The sequence below is a fragment of the Prionailurus bengalensis genome, chromosome A2 (assembly GCF_016509475.1).
Source record: "Prionailurus bengalensis isolate Pbe53 chromosome A2, Fcat_Pben_1.1_paternal_pri, whole genome shotgun sequence".
Taxonomy (NCBI): Eukaryota; Metazoa; Chordata; class Mammalia; order Carnivora; family Felidae; genus Prionailurus; species Prionailurus bengalensis.
This window is the reverse complement of record NC_057348.1, coordinates 113,455,396-113,478,684: the sequence shown is the minus strand read 5'-3', so window position 1 is coordinate 113,478,684 and position 23,289 is coordinate 113,455,396. Positions and strand designations below refer to the sequence as shown.

General features: G+C 40.4%; 1 protein-coding gene across 1 annotated transcript in view; it reads right to left on the bottom strand.

Moving 5' to 3' along the window:
• Window positions 1–23,289, bottom strand: part of DNAH11 (dynein axonemal heavy chain 11) — a 352,005-nt gene that overhangs the window by 267,301 nt on the left and 61,415 nt on the right. Inside the window, 11 exon segments of the mRNA XM_043589069.1 lie at window positions 691–777; window positions 908–1,024; window positions 5,089–5,311; window positions 5,824–5,993; window positions 6,072–6,326; window positions 6,546–6,878; window positions 14,472–14,864; window positions 15,238–15,342; window positions 21,477–21,672; window positions 22,223–22,347; window positions 22,659–22,796. Coding sequence (XP_043445004.1) covers window positions 691–777; window positions 908–1,024; window positions 5,089–5,311; window positions 5,824–5,993; window positions 6,072–6,326; window positions 6,546–6,878; window positions 14,472–14,864; window positions 15,238–15,342; window positions 21,477–21,672; window positions 22,223–22,347; window positions 22,659–22,796 — 2,142 coding nt within the window.

Here is a 23,289-nt window from a genome sequence, read left to right as displayed (position 1 = left end):
GTCAGACACTCAACCAACTGAGCCACCCACACACCCCTCTAATAAACTTTTAAAACATTTTTTTCAAGCCTCAAGCAAACTATTCACCATTTTGGATTATTTGCCCATAATACTCATTCTTAAGAGTTCACTATAATAATGCAGTTCATTACGAACGAGGACTGCAGGACTAATATTTCTATCCAGAGTTAGGAATAAGTTATAAGCTTTCTTTAACCATGGTTAAAAGTCACTAGCCAAGTATCACATGGTAAACAACAAAATGGTTAAAATTCCTGTTTTAAAAAAATTTAGAGAGGTAGAATTTTAACACTAATCTCCAGTGTTACTTAATTACACATGGTTTCTTTAGCTGAAAAAAGGAGAACAGAAGCTGTATCATGGGGATATTGTAAGAATTGGAAGAAAGAATATGAAGTAATATGCTTAAAGTTCTTGACACATATATATAGTAAGTGCTTAAAAATAGTCATTTTTGTTACTTTCACAAACATGATTACTTTGATAATGATGGCGGTTTTGGGAGACAGGATTTAAATCACTATTGGGGAGAAAGGTTCATAAACCAGTTTTAAATAGTTAATTCTCAACTGCGATAACTAACTGCAAAACTAAGGCAAAATATCGCAGTATCTAATTTGACTTTCTAAAATAACTATCGTAGCAAAAAGTAATTGAGATCAGCGTTACCTTATCAAGCACAGTGTATGGATTTTCTGTATTAAAACGGAGAGGAGCATAGAGTCTGAATCTCTCTCTGAACTCGGCCTGCTTTTCCTGATGTGGACAGAAAAAAATCTGACAGTGAATCTCAAGCAACAGCCTCAATTATTCTTGTAAAATCTTTCTTAAAAATGGGGGGAAAAATACCAACAAAAATACCCACAAAACTTGGTAGTTAGCTTACATCGAAGGAAATACATTTTTTCCTCAGCAGCGTGACTTCGACATTTTGGAGAGGTGAGACAGCATGTCTGACAGTCACTGCAATCTTTTTGGTCGTTTCCCATCTTTCAGGTAATTCCTGTAAACACAAAGGTGCAAATGGGAAATTACCTCAATGCTTCAATCCAATCAACTCCACAAGACTCCATGATCCCAGCCTCTTTGAATGAACCCAGGACATCTCATTCTTCCAGAAGAGAAGATGCTTATCCCCAGAAAGATTCAAGTGGCCAGAAGGCTCAGAGCTAGGCTGACCCCCTGGTGCCAGTGAATCCATGTCTTCCAAGTATAAACCAGGGCCGTCGTCTGGTGTAAGATTTCTCTCAGAATAAAAGAAAATCTTTTCAAAATACACACCAATCTCCAAATTGTTTTGCTGTTGAGGGAATAAAATTAAAGCGCTCCGGAAAGGATTTCCTTGCTGTGTAACAAGTGGGAAAAGAGCCAGATTTAGCAATTTAGCAAGTGGAGAAAGATTGTTTGAAACTGGTGGGACAGAGAGGAAAATGTGAATCAATCTAAGCCCACGTTTTCCTCTAGCTTCCAAAGCTCCTTGTGTCCTTTCTCTGAATGGACAGTTCGAGCCTTTAGGTTAGGCTCACTGTAACTGTCCCGGATTTCTGAAGTAAAAAGAAGCTAAGGGAAGAGAAGGTTAATTCCTACTTGATGTAGGACAAAACCGGCAATAAACAGTCCAGGTAGCAACTCAACTCTGTACTCCCTGACTACAGTGCAAACAGGACAACCTATTTGGTCAACAAATTATCTTCTTTGAAGAGCCCTTGTAGAGAACCACTGTTGAAAAGCATTCCTTGTGCCCAGACTAACTGAGCATTGTTTCTCTGATCTCCTTGGGACACTGAAATTGTTGTGTCATACAAAACCACCCCTAGGGGACTCTACTTGTGTAGCTTGAGAGCAAAAACAAAGGTTCTAAAGACTATTTGTAACCCTCAATAAATATCTGATGAATGATTGAGTGGGTAGCTGCCAATTATGAGAAGGACACTGTGCTAAGTGTCAACTGTATCCACGTGGGGGGAGGGGTACCACAAAGATAAAATACATTCTTCCACTTAAACTGTTTTGTAATCCATCAGAGTGAATGAGAGGCTCCCAAGAACTATTCCATATGACGGAATGTGTTAACTTCCATCAGGAGGTCTAGGGGTTATGGAAACAAAATTCTTGGAAGGCAGCTTTCCTGACAGCAATTGCCAGAACAGACCAGGAACCAAGAGACCCGGGCTCTAAACATCCTTGTCCTTCATCATCTTCCTCCACCCTTCTCATCAAAACTCAGCACCTTCATCCGTACAGTCTCACCTTGCCTTTTCCCATCGATTCCATGGAACTCAAATATCACCTGGAATCCTTTCCGGAGTAACAGGTGCAAAAGTCACATCCCTGGGCTTGCACCCCTTAACCCTTATTGACTACACCAGACCTGCTGTTACCTGCTTCATATTTAGGATTCCAAATAAGCCTCTGCTTGATAAAAATAGATTTTCATTGAAAACCAAAAGATCAGATGATCTCCAAAGTCTAACTGATATGATTCCCAAAATGAGTTAGCATTGACTCTGTGGCTCAAAGTAATATCCGGGTTGCAATGGGCAGAGATGAGCAGGAGCTCCCTGGAGATCCTGCCAGGTAAGATTACCAGCCCAGGTTGGGGTGGGGCTTGTATGGAAATGAGACAGTATTCAGAAACTAAAGGCAGTCATTGAAGGCTTCTTAACAAGGAAGGGACTTAATAAAAGCTATACATTAAAGTTTAGTCTAGCCTCAGACCTTATTGTAGACAGTGAGTGAGGACACAGCCACAAGGAGGGGCTTCTTAGCCTAGAATCAAGCACAGGCTAGTGTCTGGACAATGTTATAACTGTTAATGATTATGAGGAGGAAACAGTATCACAAACTACTTTAATTAAAATAAGATTGGGGCACTGTTATCCTCCACATGTATTTTGTAGTGCCTTTAAGTCTTATTTTTCCTCTGGATGGAGGCACACACATAGCTAAAAGTGTAGCCCACTTTCGAAATATTAAAAAGCCCAGTGTTTTCAATAATGCATTAACCTTAAATAATGAGCCAAACTCTTAAAACAGAAATTCTAGAAGCCGTGGTTACATGATCTGTGTTACCACTGGTTTCTCTATATATTAAGATCCAAGATCCGGCTGAAAGAATATCCAAAGCTCTCTAAAAACAAACATTTACACTGTGCCCCACAACTATCTCATCTCTCACTCCTGCTATATGTGTCTGTATCCACATCTTACCGCACTCTGTGTCTAACTAGGTTTCAGTTCTCATGGCAGTTTTATAGTTAAATAGAACTTAGCAATCCATACATATTAATTCTTTATGGTCTCTGTAATCAAGATAACGCTTGTAAATACACTGCTGCATTCAATCTTCACAAAACAAAATGAGAGAGATAAAATGCAGCAGCTGCTGCAAGAAGTTTGGCAGTTTCTCAAGAAGTTAAACTTAGTATCACCACAGGACCCAGCAATTCCACTTCTAAGTGTGTTCCACAAGAAACTGAAAGCAGGTACTCAAAAAAAAAAAAAAAGGAATTAGGTACTCAAATAGTTACTTGTACACCGATGTTCACACCAGCAAGACTCATAATAGCCAAAAGATGGAAACCACCCAAATGTCCATCAAGACTTAAATTGTGGTAGATATAAATACAATGTAACATTATTCAGACACGAGAAAGAAAGCAGCATTCACATACCACGATGTGAATGAACCTCAAAAATATTATGCCAAGTGAAAGAAGCCAGACACAAAATGCCCTGTATTATACAATTCCATGTAGGAAGTATCTAGAAGAAGTAAACCCGCAGAAACAGAAGACTGGCAAGGGCCAAGGACTGGGGGCAGAGTGCAAGGGAGAAGTCACGGGCAAAGAAGGCCAATAGGCATGGACATCCTTTTCGGAGTGATGAAAGGGTATGGAGATGAGAGGTGGTGGTTACACAACCTTATGTTCATATTAAATGCCATGTACTTTGTAATGATCACTTTTATGTCACGCGAACGGTGAATTTCACCTCAAAAAAAGAAAAAGTGGGGTAAGTGGACACAGTACCAATGTTAAATGTAAGGGATCTGGAGAGATATTTTCCTGAAGAGGGAGCATGCTCTGAGACAAGCAGATGGGATGAACTCGTACGGTACTCAAAATCAAATCTACGTCTGGGTTCCACACTCTACTCGCTGAGCTAGAATTTAATACAAGTGTGTTTACATTAATGTGTCCACTATTCACATGTACAAGGTGAAACCTAAGTCCACCCTGGAAGTTGGTGGATGATGCAAATATACGATCTACAATACTCCGATATAGGCATGGGAACTGTGAGCTCTTGATTCGTGGTTTTAATTCTAACTACCACAACCTTATTCAGCACTGGGCACAGAGCAGCCACCAAGTTTTTCCAAAGGACAGAAACAGGAGGACAACATGCAACTCCTATTCAGAAAACAGTGATTTCTCCAACCAAATTGGGCTTTATTCTTTGTTAAGTTTATTTATTTTGAGAGACAGAGAGCAAGACTGGGGGTGGGGCAGAGACAGAGGGACAGAAAAAATCTCTCTGAGAGATCAGCAGGCTCCAAGCTGTGAGGTCATAGCCTGAGCCGAAATCAAGAGTGCGACGCTTAACTGACTAAGCCAGCCAGGTGCCCCTTGTGCTTTATTCTTTATTAAAGCGTCCATAATATGCTTCCAAAGACTAGGACTCCTCTCAACGGACAGACAGCTTTCAATGAAAGAGAACTGGAATATATTTCAGGTCTTAAAGTCAAGGTAAAGTGGAACTCCAAAGAGCAACTCTGAGGCTGTTACCTAAACACCGTCCAATAAGAAGGCAGTGAAGGACAGCAGTTGAGATGGAGTATTTTGGCATGAAACACTCCTAGATTTGTGCTGGCTGGTTTTAGGATTTGTGTGACTTTGAAAAATTTATTAACTCTTTAAGTTTCAGATCCCTAACCTGTAAAATATAAGCAGGGGTCTACAGTGTACGTTGTTAAAGGATGGCATAAGAGAGGGGATGTAAAGAGCTTGGCTAAAGTAGGTGCTGAACTTAAGTTAATTGTGGTTATTTTACCAGTACACTTACCTCCAGCTGAATATAGACTTGCTCAGGCATCTTCTGGCCATAGGTTTCCAAGAGTGCGATGGTTTGTTTTAGTGGTTCGAAGAGTTCATCAGTAGTTCTCTGTCGGCTTCTTACCGCCAGAAGATGCCCCATGATATCAACCAAACCATCGTGATCACCCTCACTTAAATCTCTCTGAAGTCCAGCATCTGTGTCCTTTATAAAGTCTTGTAGCTCGTTCAGACTATTAAATACACAGAAATATACATGCACACACACACACACACACACACACACACACACACACACACACAAAGACATGCAAACCCAAATTAAGCTCATTAAAACCTTTAGAAGACTTCTGATAGAATCTTATGGTCACTATTTAGCTATTTAAACATCACTTGTTATCTCTGTTAAGAAACCGGCAGTTTTAATGTTCTTAAAATTTTGATCTCGGGGCGCCTGGGTGGCGCAGTTGGTTAAGCGTCCGACTTCAGCCAGGTCACGATCTTACGGTCTGTGAGTTCGAGCCCCGCCTCGGGCTCTGGGCTGATGGCTCAGAGCCTGGAGCCTGTTTCCGATTCTGTGTCTCCCTCTCTCTCTGCCCTTCCCCCGTTCATGCTCTGTCTCTCTCTGTCCCAAAAATAAATAAATGTTGAAAAAAAAATTAAAAAAAAATTTTTTTGATCTCAATATTAGAAAGCAGTCACTGTTCAGAGTTGTAATTCCAAATACCAAAGCAAAGAAGGCTACCTGTCTACGACAAATCTCAAAAGATGCTCCTGAAACATCCAGCTCCATTTCTTAATAATGTTCAGCAAGCTCACTTTGAAGGGCTTCATGTCCACCTTGAACCAGCTATCAAACACTCTGAAGTCATCAAACTTGCTCATCTGAACATACAAAGCTTCATAAATGTCAATCTATAATTAGAAAAAAAATGACTGTAACTGTTCAGTCAAAAGCAAAGAAGTACCTTAAACACTAATGGTTTTCCTTGCCTGTTCTCTGAACTGTTGGAGAGTCGGTGGTTGTTCGGGGACTTCTTCGTTTGCATGAGCATCTGTCTCCTCAGATGACATACTGTGGCCATACAGGAGAAAATGCCTCATGAACTCAGATCGGTCATCAACCCAGAGGTAAGCGTATGTGTCCAGAGTATTTCTAAAGTCCAAGACTTTGTTGATGACACCTGCCACTCTGTTCATTATCTCCTGCCTGACTTCTGCCAGGCCTAACATATTCTCCATGTCATTCTAAATGAGAGGAAAGCCAAACATTTATTAAAAGCAACCTCGCTCATCAACTATATGCAAAAGAACTTACTCACTGAAATTCTTCAATGGGAGAGCAGTTGGTACAATCAATCAAAAACTGTGTTGTCGTTTCCCAGCGTCTCATTTCCTAGTGTTCCCCATTACCTCAATTTATGTTTGAATCATTAAAACATAAATACCCATTTACAAAGAAAATACCTGATAATTGGCGATTTCCAGATGTGCTGCCACCCGCTTCATCTGGGCAGACATTCTGAAACTACTGCATAGCACTCCCTCCACCAGATCATAGAAGCCATCCCCAGCCTCTCGTTCTAAAGAAGGTTTAAACAGAATCTCAGGGGGCGTGAGGATCATCTGTGCTTGAAAAAACGGCACAGGTTTCAGTTGTTTCTCCATATTCATCAGAAAGAAATCTAAGTCGTGCATGATAGCTTGAAAAAAGCCTTCCACCACAATGTCATCAATGAATTCTACATAAATCTTCCACGTATCCAGAGAAGGATTTGCTCTGAAGAGCTTCCTGTTTTCCTACAAACGTAAATATTAACAGAGGAGTATAAACAACAGTGAGTACAAAAATGAAAGCTTTACGCTTAAATATTTTGTTAAAAAAATATTTTGCTCCTGCACAAGTCAGGAACATTTAAATGCTAGGTTGTAGAACCTTAAGCTAAATAGTAAAGATCGAAGCAGGTTGTTGTGACATTTGTATCAGTTATAAAATACATTCAAAAGTCATTCTTTAAAGGAAAAATAATTATGAAAATTGCATCTTCAAATACGAACAAGAAATTCTTGAGTTCCGAACACATTCTGTATGTCCTGGACACAGGCTCCAGTTCTTGCTCTGTCCCTAACTCCAAGGGGCCTAGGACATGGTCTTCCAGGGCCCAAGGTGTAGATTTCCCAAACTGGCCCTTCAGAGAACACTGTTCTGGAACATCCAAGGTCACTAAGTCAGCAAAGTGCTCTGTCCTGCAGGCCCTTCTTGGAGATTTGCTGTTCCACTATTATACGTTCACTTATGTTGGTTTAACCAAAACACAAAGAACACTTTGTGCAAAGCACCTGTAAGTCGCCTACGGAATAGTAACCCAGCTTGGGGAAAACAGGCTTGTGAAGTCGAAACTCTCTTTGTGCTTCAACAATATTAAGTTCTTCTACTTCAACATCTCCCGAGTGTGAGTGATGAATAGGCAGTAGGGCATGACAGGGTCGGACACAGATATGCATCAAGACTGCTAGAGGTGGGGCATACAGTGTGACAGACCTAGGGACACAGATTTGAAAAGATCAGGTGGGCAGCACGGCTGATTCCAGACACACCTTTCTGAGTGGCAAAGGTTACATAGGCATTACAGTCCAGAGAGCAGAGGCCCAACTCAGAAACGAGAGCACAGACAAAAGGAGACCCTGGAATAAGAGCTGGTTACAAGGCAGACTATACTCTTTGCTTTTTTTTTGATCTTTTGCTACTGTGGATATATGATCCAGGATTCAAAGGTGTGTGTTACTTGCAAGAACCAGAAATAAAGAGGTGATAAAAATGGGCCAAGATTAGAAAGTTCTTTGAGGGATTTCTTGCCCTTAAATTTAAGGGCCTCTCCTTTGAGAAATGCTATCTTGCCCATCCAGGTGGACTATTCATATCCGTATATATCTGTAGTATACGTGACCCACTACCCTGGAGTTGTGCAGTAGACATCCTGGGTAATTGTACATAGCAGTCTCGGCTCCTTTGTGTGCACTAGAAAGAAGAAATATAGATCTTAGAGCCGAAAACACAAAAAACCTTAAAGACCATCTTGTTAAGTCTCTTCATTTTAAAGATATAAAAACAAAGACCTAAGACATACCAAGTGTCACAGGGGTACGAAGTTAGCAACTAAGCTAGAACTAGAAACAGGACCTCTGGACTCCCGAGGGCAGGTCTTTTCCAAACACGTCACAGCCCTGCCCACACCTTGCTTTCACACTTCTACCTTCAGACTGTGAGAGAATACATTTCTGACACTACAAGCCCCCCATTTGTGGTACTCTGTTACCACAGCCCTAGAATGCTCATACAGGCAGCAATCAAAGAAAGAAAGCCGCGACAAAGTCTGTCCGAGCAAGCTGTTATCAGTAAGGAAAATTAAAACTTAGAAACTTCAGACAAACTAGGAAGCCAAAAGAAACTTTGAAACCCGTATTAATGTTTTTCTTTTTTTGCTACACTACGCTCAACACAGCATATCCAGTGCGCCACACGTCACATTTTGGTGAGCAGGTGTGTTCTCCTTCACACCCCTTCTTCACTCTGTGTCTTCATCTTCATTCGCCAGCCTCTTCTGGTTTTCCTCCTACTGTGTCATGTTCCTTTTCTGCACCTTGGGCTCGTTCTTCTTCCTCCTCCCTGTTTCCTAAGGTTCTTCTTCCTCCTCCCTGTTTCCCCACAGACCTGCCCTTGACTTACTTCTGTTCTCTAGCTACACAGCTCTTGGGGATCTCATGAGCTTAAATGTCATGGCCACTTTCATGGCTTCTTTTTCACGGGCACTTTCAGTTTACAGCCCTTTCCCAAACTCCAGAACTAGTAAATCCAACTGCTGCCACAACTCCTCCTCATCTGACAGACGCCTCACATTAGGGGCACCTGGGTGGCTCAGTCTGTTTGTCAACTTCAGCTCAGGTCATGATGTCACCTGTTTGTGAGTTTGAGCCCCGTGTTGGGCTCTGTGCTGACAGCTCAGAGCCTGGAGCCTGCTTCGGACCCTGTGTCTCCCTCTCTCTCTGCCTCTTCCCTGCTCACACTGTCTGTCTGTCTCTCTCTCTCTTTCTCTCTCTCTAAAATAAAGAAACATTTTTTTTTAAATGTCTAAGACTGAGATCTTTTCTTCTCAGCTGTCCTCTTGCTCACACAGCCTTTCCCACCTGAATGTCTGAATGGATTGCAACTTCATCTTTCCAGCTGATAGGCACCAAACTCTTAGAATAGCCTCCTTCTTTGATGTTCCACACCCAATTCTGTTTGTTTTACTTAATTTAAAATATATGCAGAACCCAACCACTCCTAATTATCTCCACAGTCACCTCCCCGGTCCAGGTACCACCATCTGTCACCTAGATTGCTGCCACAGTAACCCACCAGGCCCTCTACCTTCCCTGTGGTCTTGTTTCAACAGGACAGCCTGACTCTGGTCTGAGCACCGTGTCTATCTATAGAGATTCCATATAACAAATGCACTCAGAAGGAAATACTGCATTTGCTCTTTGGTTCCTGTTCTTTTTTCCTTATGAAGAATGAAAAATGAACTTCCCCACATTCCCCTCACCAGAGCTGCCCCTCTGTGAGCACCACAATCCTGTACTTTGCTGTCCTCTCTCCAGTCACTACAGATTAGCTGCCCATGTTCCTGTCTACAGCCAACATCCCCATGTATGTATGCAATCCCATTCCTTCCAAGACTTTCCTCAGTCATTATTTCTCCTCTCCTAGATCATTCCAATCAACTTCTATCACCCCAAAACATCAACCAGCATTAAAAATAAAATCCTCCCAGGGGTGCCTGGGTGGCTCAGTTGGTTAAGAGTCCAACTCTTAGTTTCAGCTCAGGTCATGATCTCACAGTTCGCAAGATCGAGTCCTATGTCAGGCTCTGCACTGTCGGTGGGATTCTCTGGTTGGGATTCTCTCTCTCCCCCTCCACCACTCACACTGTCTCTGTCTCTCTCAAAAATAAATAAACTTAAAAAAAAAAAATCTTCCCAAGGCACCTGCATGGCAGAATTGGTTAGGCATATGACTCTTGATTTCAGCTCAGGTCATGATCTCATTGTCGTGAAATTGAGCCCCAGATCACACTCTGAGTGACAGCACGGAGCCTGCTTGGGATTCTGCACCCCCCTCACACACGCACTCTCTCTCTGCCCCTCCCCCACTCACATATTTTCTCTCTCCCTCCTCTCCCTCCTTCCCTCAAAATAAATAAATAAACTTTTAAAATTCTTAATAAAAAATAAACAAAACAATGGGGCACCTGGGTGGCTTAGTCAGTTAATCAGCTGACTTCTACTCAGGTCACCATCTCATGGTTCAGTAGTTCAAGACCCATGTTGGACTCTGTGCTGACAGCTCAGAGCCTTGGAGCCTGCTTCAGATTCTGTGTCTCCCTCTCTCTCTGCCCCTCCCCCATTCACATTCTATCTCTCTCAAAAATAAACATTTTTAAAAAACCATTTTAATTTAAAAACAAGTAAATAAATAAACAAAACAAAATAAAATAAAATCCTCCCCATCCCTGACACGCCCCAGGCACTGTGCAGTTTTCAGTTCCCACCCCCTAGAGCTCCTCAATTTAGCGGATTTCTGGTCCCATTTCTCCCATTCTCGTCAGTCGCTCCAATTTGGTTTCCATTCTATTGAGTTAGCTCTGTCATAGTCACCAATGGCTCCCATGGTGCAAAATCTGACTGCCAGTCTCGGCCCTCATTTTCCGGTCGTAAATCAGGATGGGACAAAGTCAAATGCTTCCTCCTTCTTGAAATCCCTTCTTGACAGGATTTCCAGGACAGCATCTCTCTTGATTTTCCCTCTACTTCACTGGCCTTCTCTGCTTCCTGTGTTTGACCTTGCCCTCCTCCCTGGCCTCAGGGATGACTTCAAGGTCAGTCCTCGGGCCTCTCTTCTATCTACAATTAATCCCTACCTGAACCCAGGTAAGTCTGTGGCTTCCCATATGACATACATGCTTCCGGCTCTCAGCTCTGTGTCACTGGCCTAGACTTCTAACCCCAAAGTCCAGACTCAACTGCAGTGCCAGCCTATGCAAAATATCCCCTTGAGCGTGCCTCTCTCACTAACATGGCCCAAACCAAAGCCTCTCTCTTCATGCAAAATGTACTCTCTCACAGTCTTCCCCATATCACTAATGGGAAACTCCAATTTTCCAGTTGCTCAGACCAAAAAATCTCAACTCATCCTTGACATCGCTCTCTCCTGACTCACCACAGCAAATCCTGGTGGTTCTACCTTCAACATACATCCAGCATGACTGCTTCTATCACTCCTGTTCTGACCCAAGCCATTGTCGCCTGAATTATTAAACTAATCTCCTAATGGTCTCTCTACCTCCTACAACCTCCTTGCTCTCCAACCTCTGATTTACAGTCAACAGGTCAAGCCTTGGAACAGAGAGTCTCTGCTGCCATTTCACCTCCCAGTACAAACCAAATTTCTCATAATGGCCTGTCCATCCCCTATGATGGATCCTTAGTCCCTTCTAAGCTTTTATCAGCTACCACTATTCCCCTTATGAATTCTGCTTCAGGCATGCTGGCTCTCTAACTGATCCTGGGACAGGCCAACTGTGTTATTTCCTCAAACTTCTGTACTTTTGCTACCGACAGCATCCTTCTCCTGATATCTACATGGCTCATTCTCTTTCCCTCCTGGTTCAATGCAGAACTGCTACCTTATTAAGAAAGTGTTTCAAACCACTTCGTATAAAATACCCCCCCATACAGATCAGCAAGGTAGAACTCAAACTTTCACTACTCACAGATGACATGATACTCTATGTAGAAAACCCAAAAGCCTCCATTGAAAAACTGCTAGAAGCAGTACATGAATTTAGCAAAGTCACACAATATAAAATCAATGTGAAGAAATCTGTCACATTTCTATACACCGCTAGCAAAGCAGCAGAAAAAGAAATCAAGGAACCAATCCAATTTGCAATTGCACCTAAAACGGTAAGATACCTAGGAATAAACCTAACTAAAGAGGTAAAAGATCTGTACTCCAAAAACTATAGAACGCTTATGAAAAAACCTGAATAGGACACAAAGAAATGAAAAAGCCTTCCATGCTCATGGATTAGAAGAAAAAACATTGTTAAGATGTCTATACTACCCAGAGCAATCTACACATTTAATGCAATCCCTATGAATATATTACCAACATTGTTCAGAGCTAGAACAATCCTAAAATTTATATGGAACCACAAAAAACCCTGAATAGCCAAGGCAATCCTAAAAAAGAAAAACACAACTGGAGGTATCACAATCCTGGATTTCAAGCTATATTACAAAGCTATAATATATGTACTATATAGTATGGGCACAAAAACAGACACATAGATCAATGGAACAGAATAGAAAACCCAAAAATGGACTCCCAACTATATGGTCAACTCATCTTCAACAAAGCAGGAAAGGGTAGTCAGTGGAAAAAAGACAGTCGTCAACAAATGGTGTTGGGAAAACCGGATGGCTACAGGCAGAAGAATGAAACTAGACCACTTTCTTACACCATACATACAAAAAGAAATTCAAAATGGATGAAAGATCTAAATGTCCAACAGAAAACCATCAAAATCCTAGAGGAGAGCACAAGCAGCAACCTCTTTGACCTTGGCCACAGCAACTTCTTACTAGACATGTTGTCAATGGGAAACAAAAGTAAAAATAAACTACTGGGACTTCATCTAGATAAAAAGCTTCTGCAGAGTAAAGTAAAAAATCAACAAAACTAAAAGGCAGCCTATGGAATGGGAGAAGATATTTGCAAATGATCTATCTGTTAAAAGGTTAATAACCAAAATATAGAACTTATCAAACAGAACACCCAAAAAACAACCCAGTTAAGAAATGGGCAGAAGGCATGAATAGACACTTTCCCAAAGAAGACATCCAGACAGCCAACACATGAAAAGATGTTAAACATCATTCATCATCAGGGAAATACAAATCAAAACCATGAGATACCACCTCACACCCGTTAGAATGGCTAAAATTAACAACACAACAAACAACAGGTGTTGGTGAGGATGTGGGAAAGGGGAATCCTCTTGTACTGCTGGTGGGAATGCAAACTGATGCAGCCCCTCTGGAAAACTGTGTGGAGGTTCCTCAAGAAACTACAACTAGAACTACCCTACAATTCAGCAATTGCACTATTAGGTATTTACCCAAAGGAGACAAAAATACAGATTCAAAGGGGTACATGCATTCCAATGTTTATAGCAGCATTATCAACAAAAGCTAAACTATGGAGAGAGCCCAAATGTTCATCTGATGATGGATAAATAAAATGTGATACACACACGAACACACACACACATACACACACACATACAATGGAATGTTAGCAATCAAAAAGAATGAAATCTTGCCATTTGCAATGATGTGGATGGAACTAGAATGTATCATGCTAAGTGAAATAAATCAGAGAAAGACAAATACCGTATGATTTCACTCGTATGCGAAATTTAAGAAACAAAACAGATGAACATATGGAAAGCGGGGGGAATAGAAAGACCAGGGAAGGAAACAAATCACAAAAGACTTAATGATAGAGAATAGACTGAGGGCTGACGGAGGGAGGAGGGTGGAAATCGGACTAGATGGGTGATGGGCATTAAGGAGGGCACTTGTTGTAATGAGCACTGGTTGTTGAACATAGGTGATGAATCCCTGAATCCTACTCTGTAATCAATATCGGACTGAATGTTAACTAACTAGAATTTTAAAAAGTACACCTCCCCTACCAATGATTCCGTATCCTACCTGCTCTATTTTTTACCATTTATCCTATGACCAATTGACTTATTCTGTTTTTGTTATTGTCTCTATTTTTCAAGTAGAATATAAGATCCAACAGATAAGGGACTTTTTGTTTGGTTACTTTTATTTTTCTGCCTTGTTCTATTTTATTTTATTTTCTCTTAAATTGACAACTCTAGAATAGTTTTAAAAATTCAAATACTTGTTAAAAAAAAAAGAGTGACTACTATCACCACCCTTAGAAGGTTGAGAGGGTGGCAGGAGATGACGCAGACAAGACGGCTGACACAGACAGGCACCCCACCAACAATGCTAGCTATGGACAGCTGCCAGAAGAGCATGTAGCTATGACAAACACAAGGATCCCCTCTCTAGCCTTTGCGTTTCATGAAAATATCTCACATTCCAATAGGCGAGCAAGACAAACTTCTCCATTTTAAATGCTTAACAAAACCACACATAAAGCTCTCTCAACCCTAATAAAACAATCCTACATTATAAGGTTGTGTAGGTCAGCTGCCTTCTCAGCTAATTGAAAAGCTCTTCAATCTATTTCAAAACCTTAAAAGCAATTACCTCCACCAAGTTATGTATCTTGCAGCCATCTTCCTGAATTCGCTTGTACTTTTTAGAGAACAAATCACTCTTGTCCTCCAAGGTAAAGACAGCCTCCCTTCGGTGCTCCCTCCTGGGCAGAAGCGTACACTCGGCCCACGCCTTCATGGTTTGCTGGATCACTTTAACATTGCTCCGCGCACGCTCAACTCTGTGTGCCAATTCCGCCGTCGCTGTGTGCACCCTCTCAATGTATCCCCAGCAGTCATCCTGCCACGTCAGCGACGTCGCGGCTGCCTGTAGTTGCTCATCCACGGCCCTCAGCTCCTCTTCAACCAGAGGGTATTCCACTTCCAGAAGAGTCTGCTTCAGCTGATTATATCCTTGCACAAGAAGTTCAAGATTTCCAATGTACTGAGCAAAGGAAATCCCCAAACAAAAAGGGCCAAATATGTTATAGCTATGTATCTTAAAGGCATCAAAGTACTATTGGTCTACATGTTAATAATTGCAAATCAAGACACTTGTTCTTGTGTTCAGTGGTGCATAGGTGGCTTGGTCGGCTGAGCATCTGACTCCTGATTTTGGCTCAGGTCATGATCCCAGGGTCATGGGATCAAGCTTTGCATCGGGCCCCATGATGAATGTGGAGTCTATTTAAGATTCTCTTTCTCCCTCCACCCCTCTGCCCAGCTCACGTTCACTCTCCCTCTCTCAAAAAAATAAAAAAAGAAAAACACAAGTAAAAAAAATATTTCTGTTCAAAAAATACCCTAAAAACACTAACCTTTAAAATAGTGTTTCTTTTTTTGAAGATGGCTAAAGCTGAATCTGGTATGTTGGATTTCTTCAACATCAAAAGGTATTTCACTTCTCTCAATACAGCCACTAGCTTTTAAAAGAAAATCAAGGATCATTATGTATTTTAAGAAGAGCATTCTCTTTCAACACACATTAAAATCCCAACACTTAAAATTTCATCCAATGGTTACAATACTCTCAAACCGTCAAGGCTTAACTGACTGAGGCTGCTGTTTCACACGCTTTTTAAGCATACACGTAACAATCATACATTCCTTATGATGTGGAAATATAAATAATAAAGGTATCTATCACTGGTTATGGCCCACAGTCAGGGAAAGAATTTAAGCAAAAGACAGCAACATGTGCACATGGACACGTGAAAATGAAGGCCATAAACGGACCTCAATGTTTTCCCAGTACCTTCTTCCTGTTACAATGTTTGTTTTGAAAACATAAATGTGTTCCAATGTGATTGATACACTAGCAAAGTAAGGATACCACCTATTTTGTCTATGCTTATCTGCAATTTCATTAGGAAGAAACACCAGGTAAAAGTAAAAACCGCACCCAACTCAACTGGAAAGCTTAGAAATAGGCACGGAGCACCTGGGTGGCTCAGTTGGTTGAGTGTCTATTTCAGCTTGGGTTATGATCCCAGGATCATAGGAGTGAGCCGCGTCCGCTCCGCAATGAGTGTGGAACCTGCTTGGAATTCTGTCTCTCTGCCCCTCATGCTCTCCAATAAAAATTTTAAAAATTAGGGGCGCCTGGATGGCTCAGTCAGTTAAGCACCCAACTTCGGCTCAGGTTATGACCTCAGGACTTGGCTCGTGAGTTCAAGCCCTCGCCAGCCTCTGAGCCAACAGCTCAGAGCCTGGGGCCCACTTCAGATTCTGTGTCTCCCTCTCTCTGCCCCTCCCCTGCTTACACTCTTATTCTCTCACAAAAATAAATATTTAAAAAAACCTTTTTAATTAAAAAAATCATTTAGAAATACACAAAATGCTCATATGCAAACAGCCACCAAGTACTTCAGTTCATGCACGCATGAGGAGCCACGCCCACTCACCTGCAGGGGTGGAAGGGGGGTACAACTTTCTGCCTGGTATCAGAGAACTCTCCTTCCATCACTTCACAGTAACACACAAACTGCAACCTTTCCAACACCTACTTCCATGAGCAAACTTCAGGTCTTTGTCGAGGGAAAGTCATATTTACTGTGGTAGCTACATATTATTTATTTAGCCATTTAAAATGTATAAAATAATGCTGTTTTTCCTACATTCCTTTTTTTTAAATTTTTATTTAAATTCATTAACACACAGTGTGATATTAGTTTCAGGTGTACAATACAGTGATTCAACATTTCTGTGCAACACTCAGGGCTCATCACATTAAGTGCACTCCTTCATCCCCATCACCTACCTCACCCATGACTCCACCCACCTTCCCTCTGATAACCATCAGTTTGTTCTCTCTAGTTAAGAGTCTGTTTCTTGGTTTGCCTCTTTCTTTTTTTCCCTCTTTTTTTTAAATTGCATCCAAGTTGGTTAACATACAGTGTAATTCCAGAATAGAATTTACTGATTCGTCACTCATATATAACACCCAGTACTCATCCCAACGAGCGTCCTCCTTAATGTCCCTTACCCATTTAGCCTACCCCCCCCACCCACCTTGCCTCCAGTAACTCTCAGTTTGTTCTCTGGATTTAAGACTCTCTTATGGTTTGTCTGTTTTTATATTATTTTTGCTTCCCTTCCTTTATGTTCATCTGTCTTGTATCTTAAATTTCACATATGAGTGAAGTCATATGATAGTTGTCTTTCTCTGACTTACTTCACTTAGCATAATACACTCTAGGTTCCATCCATGTTGTTGCAAATGGCAAAATTTCATCCTTTTTGATTACTGAGAAATATTACACACACACAATCTTCTTTATCTTCTTTATCCATTCATCAGTCGATGGACATTTGGGCTCTTTCCGGACTTAGGCTATTGTCAACAGCGCTGCTATAAAAACTGGGGTGCATATGCTCCTTCGAAACATCCCACCTGTAACCCTTGGATAAATACCTAGTAGTGCAATTAGTGGGTCATAGGGTAGTTCTATTTTTAATTTTTTGAGGAACCCCCAACTGTTCTCCAGAGTGGCTGTACCAGTTTGCATTCCCACCAGCAGTGCAAAAGAGATCCTCTTTCTCTGCATCCTCACCAACATCTATTGTTGCCTGAGTCGTTAATGTTAGCCATTCTGACAGGTGTGAGGTGGTATCTCATTGTGGTTTTGATTTGTATTTCTCTGATGATGAGTGATGTTGAGCATCTTTTCATGTGTCTGTTAGCCATCTGTATGTTTTCTTCGGAAAAGTGTCTTTTACCAATTTCTTCACTGAATTATTTTTGGGTGTTGAATTTAATCAGTTCTTTATAGATTTTGGATTCTAACACTTTATCTGATAGGTTATATGCAGGTATCTTCTCCCATTCCATCAGCTGTCTTTTAGTTTTGCTGATAGTTTCCTTCACCGTGAAGAAGCTTTTTATCTTGATGAGGTCCCAATAGTTCATTTTTCTTCTGTTTCTTTGCCTACGGAGACATGTCTAGTAAGAAGTTGCTGTGGCCAGGGTCAAAGAATTTCTTGCCTGCTATCTTTTCTAAGATTTTAATAGCTTTCTAATATTTAGGTCTTTCATCCATTTTGAGTTTATTTTTGCGCATGGTGTAAGAAAGTGGTCCAGGTTCATTCTCCTGCATGTCGCTGTCCAGTTTTCCCAGCACCACTTGCTGAAGAGACTGTCTTTATTCCATTGGATACTCTTTGCTGCTTTGTCAAAGATAAGTTGACCATACCTTTGTGGGTTCATTTATGGCTTCTCTCTTCTGTTCAATTGATCTATGTTTCTGTTATGCCAGTACCATACTGTCTTGATGATTACAGCTTTGTAATACAGCTTAAAGACTGGAATTGTGATGCCTCCTGCTCTGGTTTTCTTTTTCAGGATTGCTTTGGCTATTCGGAATCTTTTATGGTTCCATACAAATTTGAGGATTATTTTTTCTAGCTCTGTAAAGAATGCTGGTGTTATTTTGATAGGTATTGCATTGAGTATGTAGAGTGCTTTGGACAGTATTGACATTTTAACAATATATGTTCTTCCTATCCAGGAGCATGGAATGTTTTTCCTTTTTTTTTTTTTTTTTTTGGAAATCTTCAATTTCTTTTATTAACTTTCTATAGTTTTCAGTGTACAGATCTTACACCTCTCTGATTAGGTTCATTCCTAGGTATTATGGGTTTTGGTGCAATTGTAAATGGGATCAATTCCTTGATTTCTCTTTCTGCTACTTCATTACTGGTGTACAGAAATGCAACCAACTTCTATACACTGATTTTATATCCTGTGACTGAATCCTGTGCTGAATTCATGGATCAGTTCTAGCAGTTTGGGGTGGAGTCTTTTGTTTTCCACATAGAGTATCATGTTGTCTTTGAAAAGTGCAAGTTTGACTTCCTCCTTGCTGACTTGGATGCCTTTTTTGTGTGTGTTGTCTGATTACTGAGGTTAGGACTTCCAACACTATGTTGAATAACAGTGGTGAGAGTGGAAATCCTTGTTTTCCTGACCTTAGGGGGAAAGCTCTGTTTTTCCCCATTGAGGATGATGTTAGCAGTGGGTTTTTCATATATGGCTTTTATGATCTTGAGGTACTACATTCCTGTTTCTTTAATGTATTGTTTACAGTTGTTTTAGGTTTATTTACTTATTTTGAAAGAGCAAGTGAGGGAGGGACAGAGAGAGGTGGAGAAAGAACTTCAAGAAGGCTCCAAACTATGCACAGAACCCTACATGGGGCTAGATCTCATTACCATGAGAACATGAACTGAGCTGATAACATCAGTCAGACACTTAATCATCCAAGCCACCCAAGCACCCCTTGCTTACAGCTTTTAAAGTATGACAGCCCTAACCCCATTTTCCCCATAAGCCCAGTACTTTTTACAGTGCAATCTTTCCTAGTGCAGTGATTTTTAGGAAGGCATATGTCATGTAGCAGAAATGACTACACCTCTGAATCACAGGCTCTGAGGAAAAGACTGCACAACACCTTTTTAAGGTAGACCAGTTGACTCCCTTAGATTGTTACACCACAGGTTAACTAGTAACATACAGTCTGTGTTTTTATCATCCCTTCAGGTATAAACACAGGAATTATCCCTGGAACTTCTCACGAATTTAGTTTCTGTAAGCTGGTTTTATGAAATTAGGGATGAAAGAAACCCTCAGTTCTCCAGGTCATGTATTTATACATGTATGTGCTAAGGTTTGTAAACATAACTAAGTGATGCTATTCTCTGTACTATTTCAGGGCAACAGATCAGAATTTGGGTGCAGATTATGACAATAAAATCCAGTGAGGCCCATTTCCCACCTAGGTATACAATACAACTGACATGAAAGGGAAATCACTAAAAAACAGTATATAATCTTCACTATCTAAAAAATTAGCCAAATTTTGACTAATTTTTTTGTAAAAGCAACTCACAAATAGATATTTTTATATGTTTGCCCTTTCCTGTAAAGCACATTCTTTTAGGTAAATAGAAAAGTTTAGGAGTGCCTCGATGGCTCAGTTGGGTAAATAGCCAAATCTTGATTTTGGCTCAGATCATGATCTTACGGTTCATGAAATGAAGCCCTGCATGGGACTCACACTGACAGCACAGAGCCTGCTTAGGATTCTCTCTCTCTCTCTCTCTCTCTCTCTCTCTCTGCCCCTCCCCCACTTGTACTCTCCCCCTATCTCTCTCTCTCAAAATACATAAACATTAACAAAAAGCTTATTTTGTGTCTCCTGCCAAGCTCTCAAAGTTGGAAATAAGTTAAAATACATATATGCCTACATATATATCATTTAGCAAATATATGCACAGAGAGTACATCATATATAAATATAAGCAAACCATAGGTAATTTCTATTAAACTTTCTGTGTTTTCATTATTACATTCTTATCAATTACATAACATGTAATGAAGTTTTGAGAAAATAAACTTCCTCAGAGAATTTATGAAATTTCTTTTTGTTATGTGGTTTATCATAAAATAAAAATGATCTCTCTTCAATAAAGGTAAATTTCATCCTGGATACTACTTAGCTGTTCATTTTTTTTTTAATTTTTTTTAATCTTTATTTGAGAGAGAGAGAGAGAGAGAGAGAGAGAGAGAGAGAAAGAATGTGAGCAGGGGAGGGGCAGAGACAGAGGGAGACACAGAATCCGAAGCAGGCTCCAGGCTCCGAGCTGTCAGCACAAACCCTAACCCGACGCTTGAACTCATGAACCATGAGGTCATGACCTGAGCCAAAGTCGGACGCTCAACCAACTGAGCCACCCAGGCACCCCTTAACTGTTCACACTATTTGGGGCATTTATATGTTGTTTTGTGTTTTTCTGAAAACTGTTTTATAAGAATTACTAATTTAACATATTAGAGTTTATTGTCCCTTTGAAAGATATTATGACAAATCATTTACCATTATCCACCCAAAGGATTAAAAAAGGTCTCTCATTCCATACATTCTGTCGACTCCCCAAACCTTAACTTCTGTGATAAAATTTTAGTGAACCAAAAGCAAATAAAATTCAAGCCAGAAAACTGATAAAGACTATAATTACATTCAATTGAGCTAACATTAGGTATTACCACACGTCAGACACTATGCTGGAATCAAAAAACACAAAGGTAAAATGGAATGGACCCCACTCTCAACTCATTATTCAGTGAAGGTAGAAGTGGCAATTACAAGGCAAAATAAACAGTAATTAATACAGCATTTGGGAAACCAATCTCTAAAACTACAACCTATTAGAAGTTGTTTTCAGGGGGCACCTGAGTGGCTCAGTTAGTTGAGCGTCTAAATTCAACTCACGTCATGATCTCGCGGTTCGTAGGTTTGAGCCTCGCTTCGGGCTGGCTGCTGTCAGAGTGAAGCCCAGTTCAGATCCTCTGTCCCCCTTTCTCTCTACCCCTCCCCCACTGGTGCTCTCTCTTCTCTCAAAAATAAGTTTGTTTGTTTGTTTGTTTTTAAGTTTTCCGTTATATTCCTAATGGCACTGACAGTCTCCCAAAATTAAATATAAATGGCTGGAAGCATCAGAGATTTACTTGTAATAAAAATGCTATCTATGAAACAACTTAAAAATATCAAACCCCTACCTTTGGGTCAAAGTTGACACTGAGAAGACCATTTATGGCACTGAATTTAACCAAGGGTTGATTCAAATTGAATTCACAGATTTCATCAACGTTACTTTTCCATTCATCATAGATAGAATTTTCAAATTGGTCTAGCAAAGTTGTCATTTCAGTATACTTCTGATAAACTAGGGCATCATCAGGACTTTCCAAGAATCTGTAGGAATACGATTTTTCTACATATTAGATTTCAGCTTGACTACTTGACAGTAAAATATAAAATAGAAAGTATGATAAAATGTACTATAAAAACAGGAATAGAAACAATAAATGCCAAATAATGGTTATGAATTGTCTTTGCCTTAAAAGACAGTTATCAAATTAATGGAACTCCAAAGATGTAACTGAATGTCAACAGCAGAAAGTTCCCAATTCCTACAAAGAAGGGAGGCAGGTACAGAAAATCTGCAAAATAAAAGGAGTGCTAGTTACTGAAGAAAAGTAACAAAAAGCTACCAACGTATTGTCAGTGAAAACGAAAAGTGAAAAGAAATTATGTATGGACCTAAAGAGATGAAGTTTTAAGAGTCCCATTGAATGTATTTTAAAATCATGAGGATGAATCCTTCTCAACGAACTGAGCCAAGTAAGCGTCAAATGTAAGGGCAAAGACTCTGTAAGTGCTAAAATGAACAGCTCGCTGACCCCCATAAAAATTGCCTGTCTCATTAGGATGGTTTTACCGTGAAGTAAGCCTAATAACTTACAAATACCGGAGAGATGCAAAATTGGACCAAAATGTTTGAAGTCGTTCATGGACCTCTTTAGCCCATTTGATGTTGCCTGAGGTGAAAGGCATATTCCTGTGGAGAACTACATTTCCACGTTCAATCTGCAAATTGATATTTTGGTGAAGAGGAAGAAAGGAAATATGTAATCAGAGTGCATTCCAACCTTGTAAGCAATTGTTCATTTTGGTAGTTTTACAGTACAAATACATAAAAACGTATGCGTTAAGAACTTGAGTAGTAGGGTTATGGTCCTAAGCCAAGTTCATCTGCATAAAGAAACCAATTAAATAAAGGCATAAAAGGCTTAGGGCCCATATCTACTCTTTAGGTATCATTAAATCAAGTCCCAATTGATGGTCATTACCCACAAAAATGATGCTGTGGATGTGCTCAACTTCACCCCCCTACTTACCTGCTTCACGTGTTCATTATACAACTGCTTACACATATCCAACTCCGCGTCAAACATGAGCACTAGTGTGCTATAATGTGGGCTGAAGATTTCCATGACAACCGGTTTCTCTAGAAAATTCCCAAATACGGTCAAAAGCTGTGAAAAATCAAAGTTACAAGGTTGAGAACTGTGGGTTTTTAATACAAATACTCCATTATTTGCCCCCATTAAACCTCCTATATGACTAGAGATAAAACAAAATTCTAGAACCCTAAGAGAATCCTGAAGTACCTCCAAATTGAAAACATTTGTCCAATAAAGCAAATACTAAATGTAAAGCAATTTCCCTGCCTCAGCAGAAAATGAGAGGAGTCAGAAATTAACTACTGTCTATCAGCAGTCTCTGGTCGCAGATAACACTACTTCCGCCTGCTGGGCACCGGGAACTGTTTTAGAAGAGACTGTGCAGATATGAAAAACAGAAGTAAAACGTGTGCCCTCTTTATTTGTTCTCCCGTCCTGCACGTAGGCTCTTTCGATACAAGAATATCCATAGGGAGGCCCTCCAGGTCACACCTTTAGTAATTCTGCCAGGGGCACCTGGGTGGCTCAGCCGGTTATGCGTCCAACTCTTATTTCAGCTCAGATC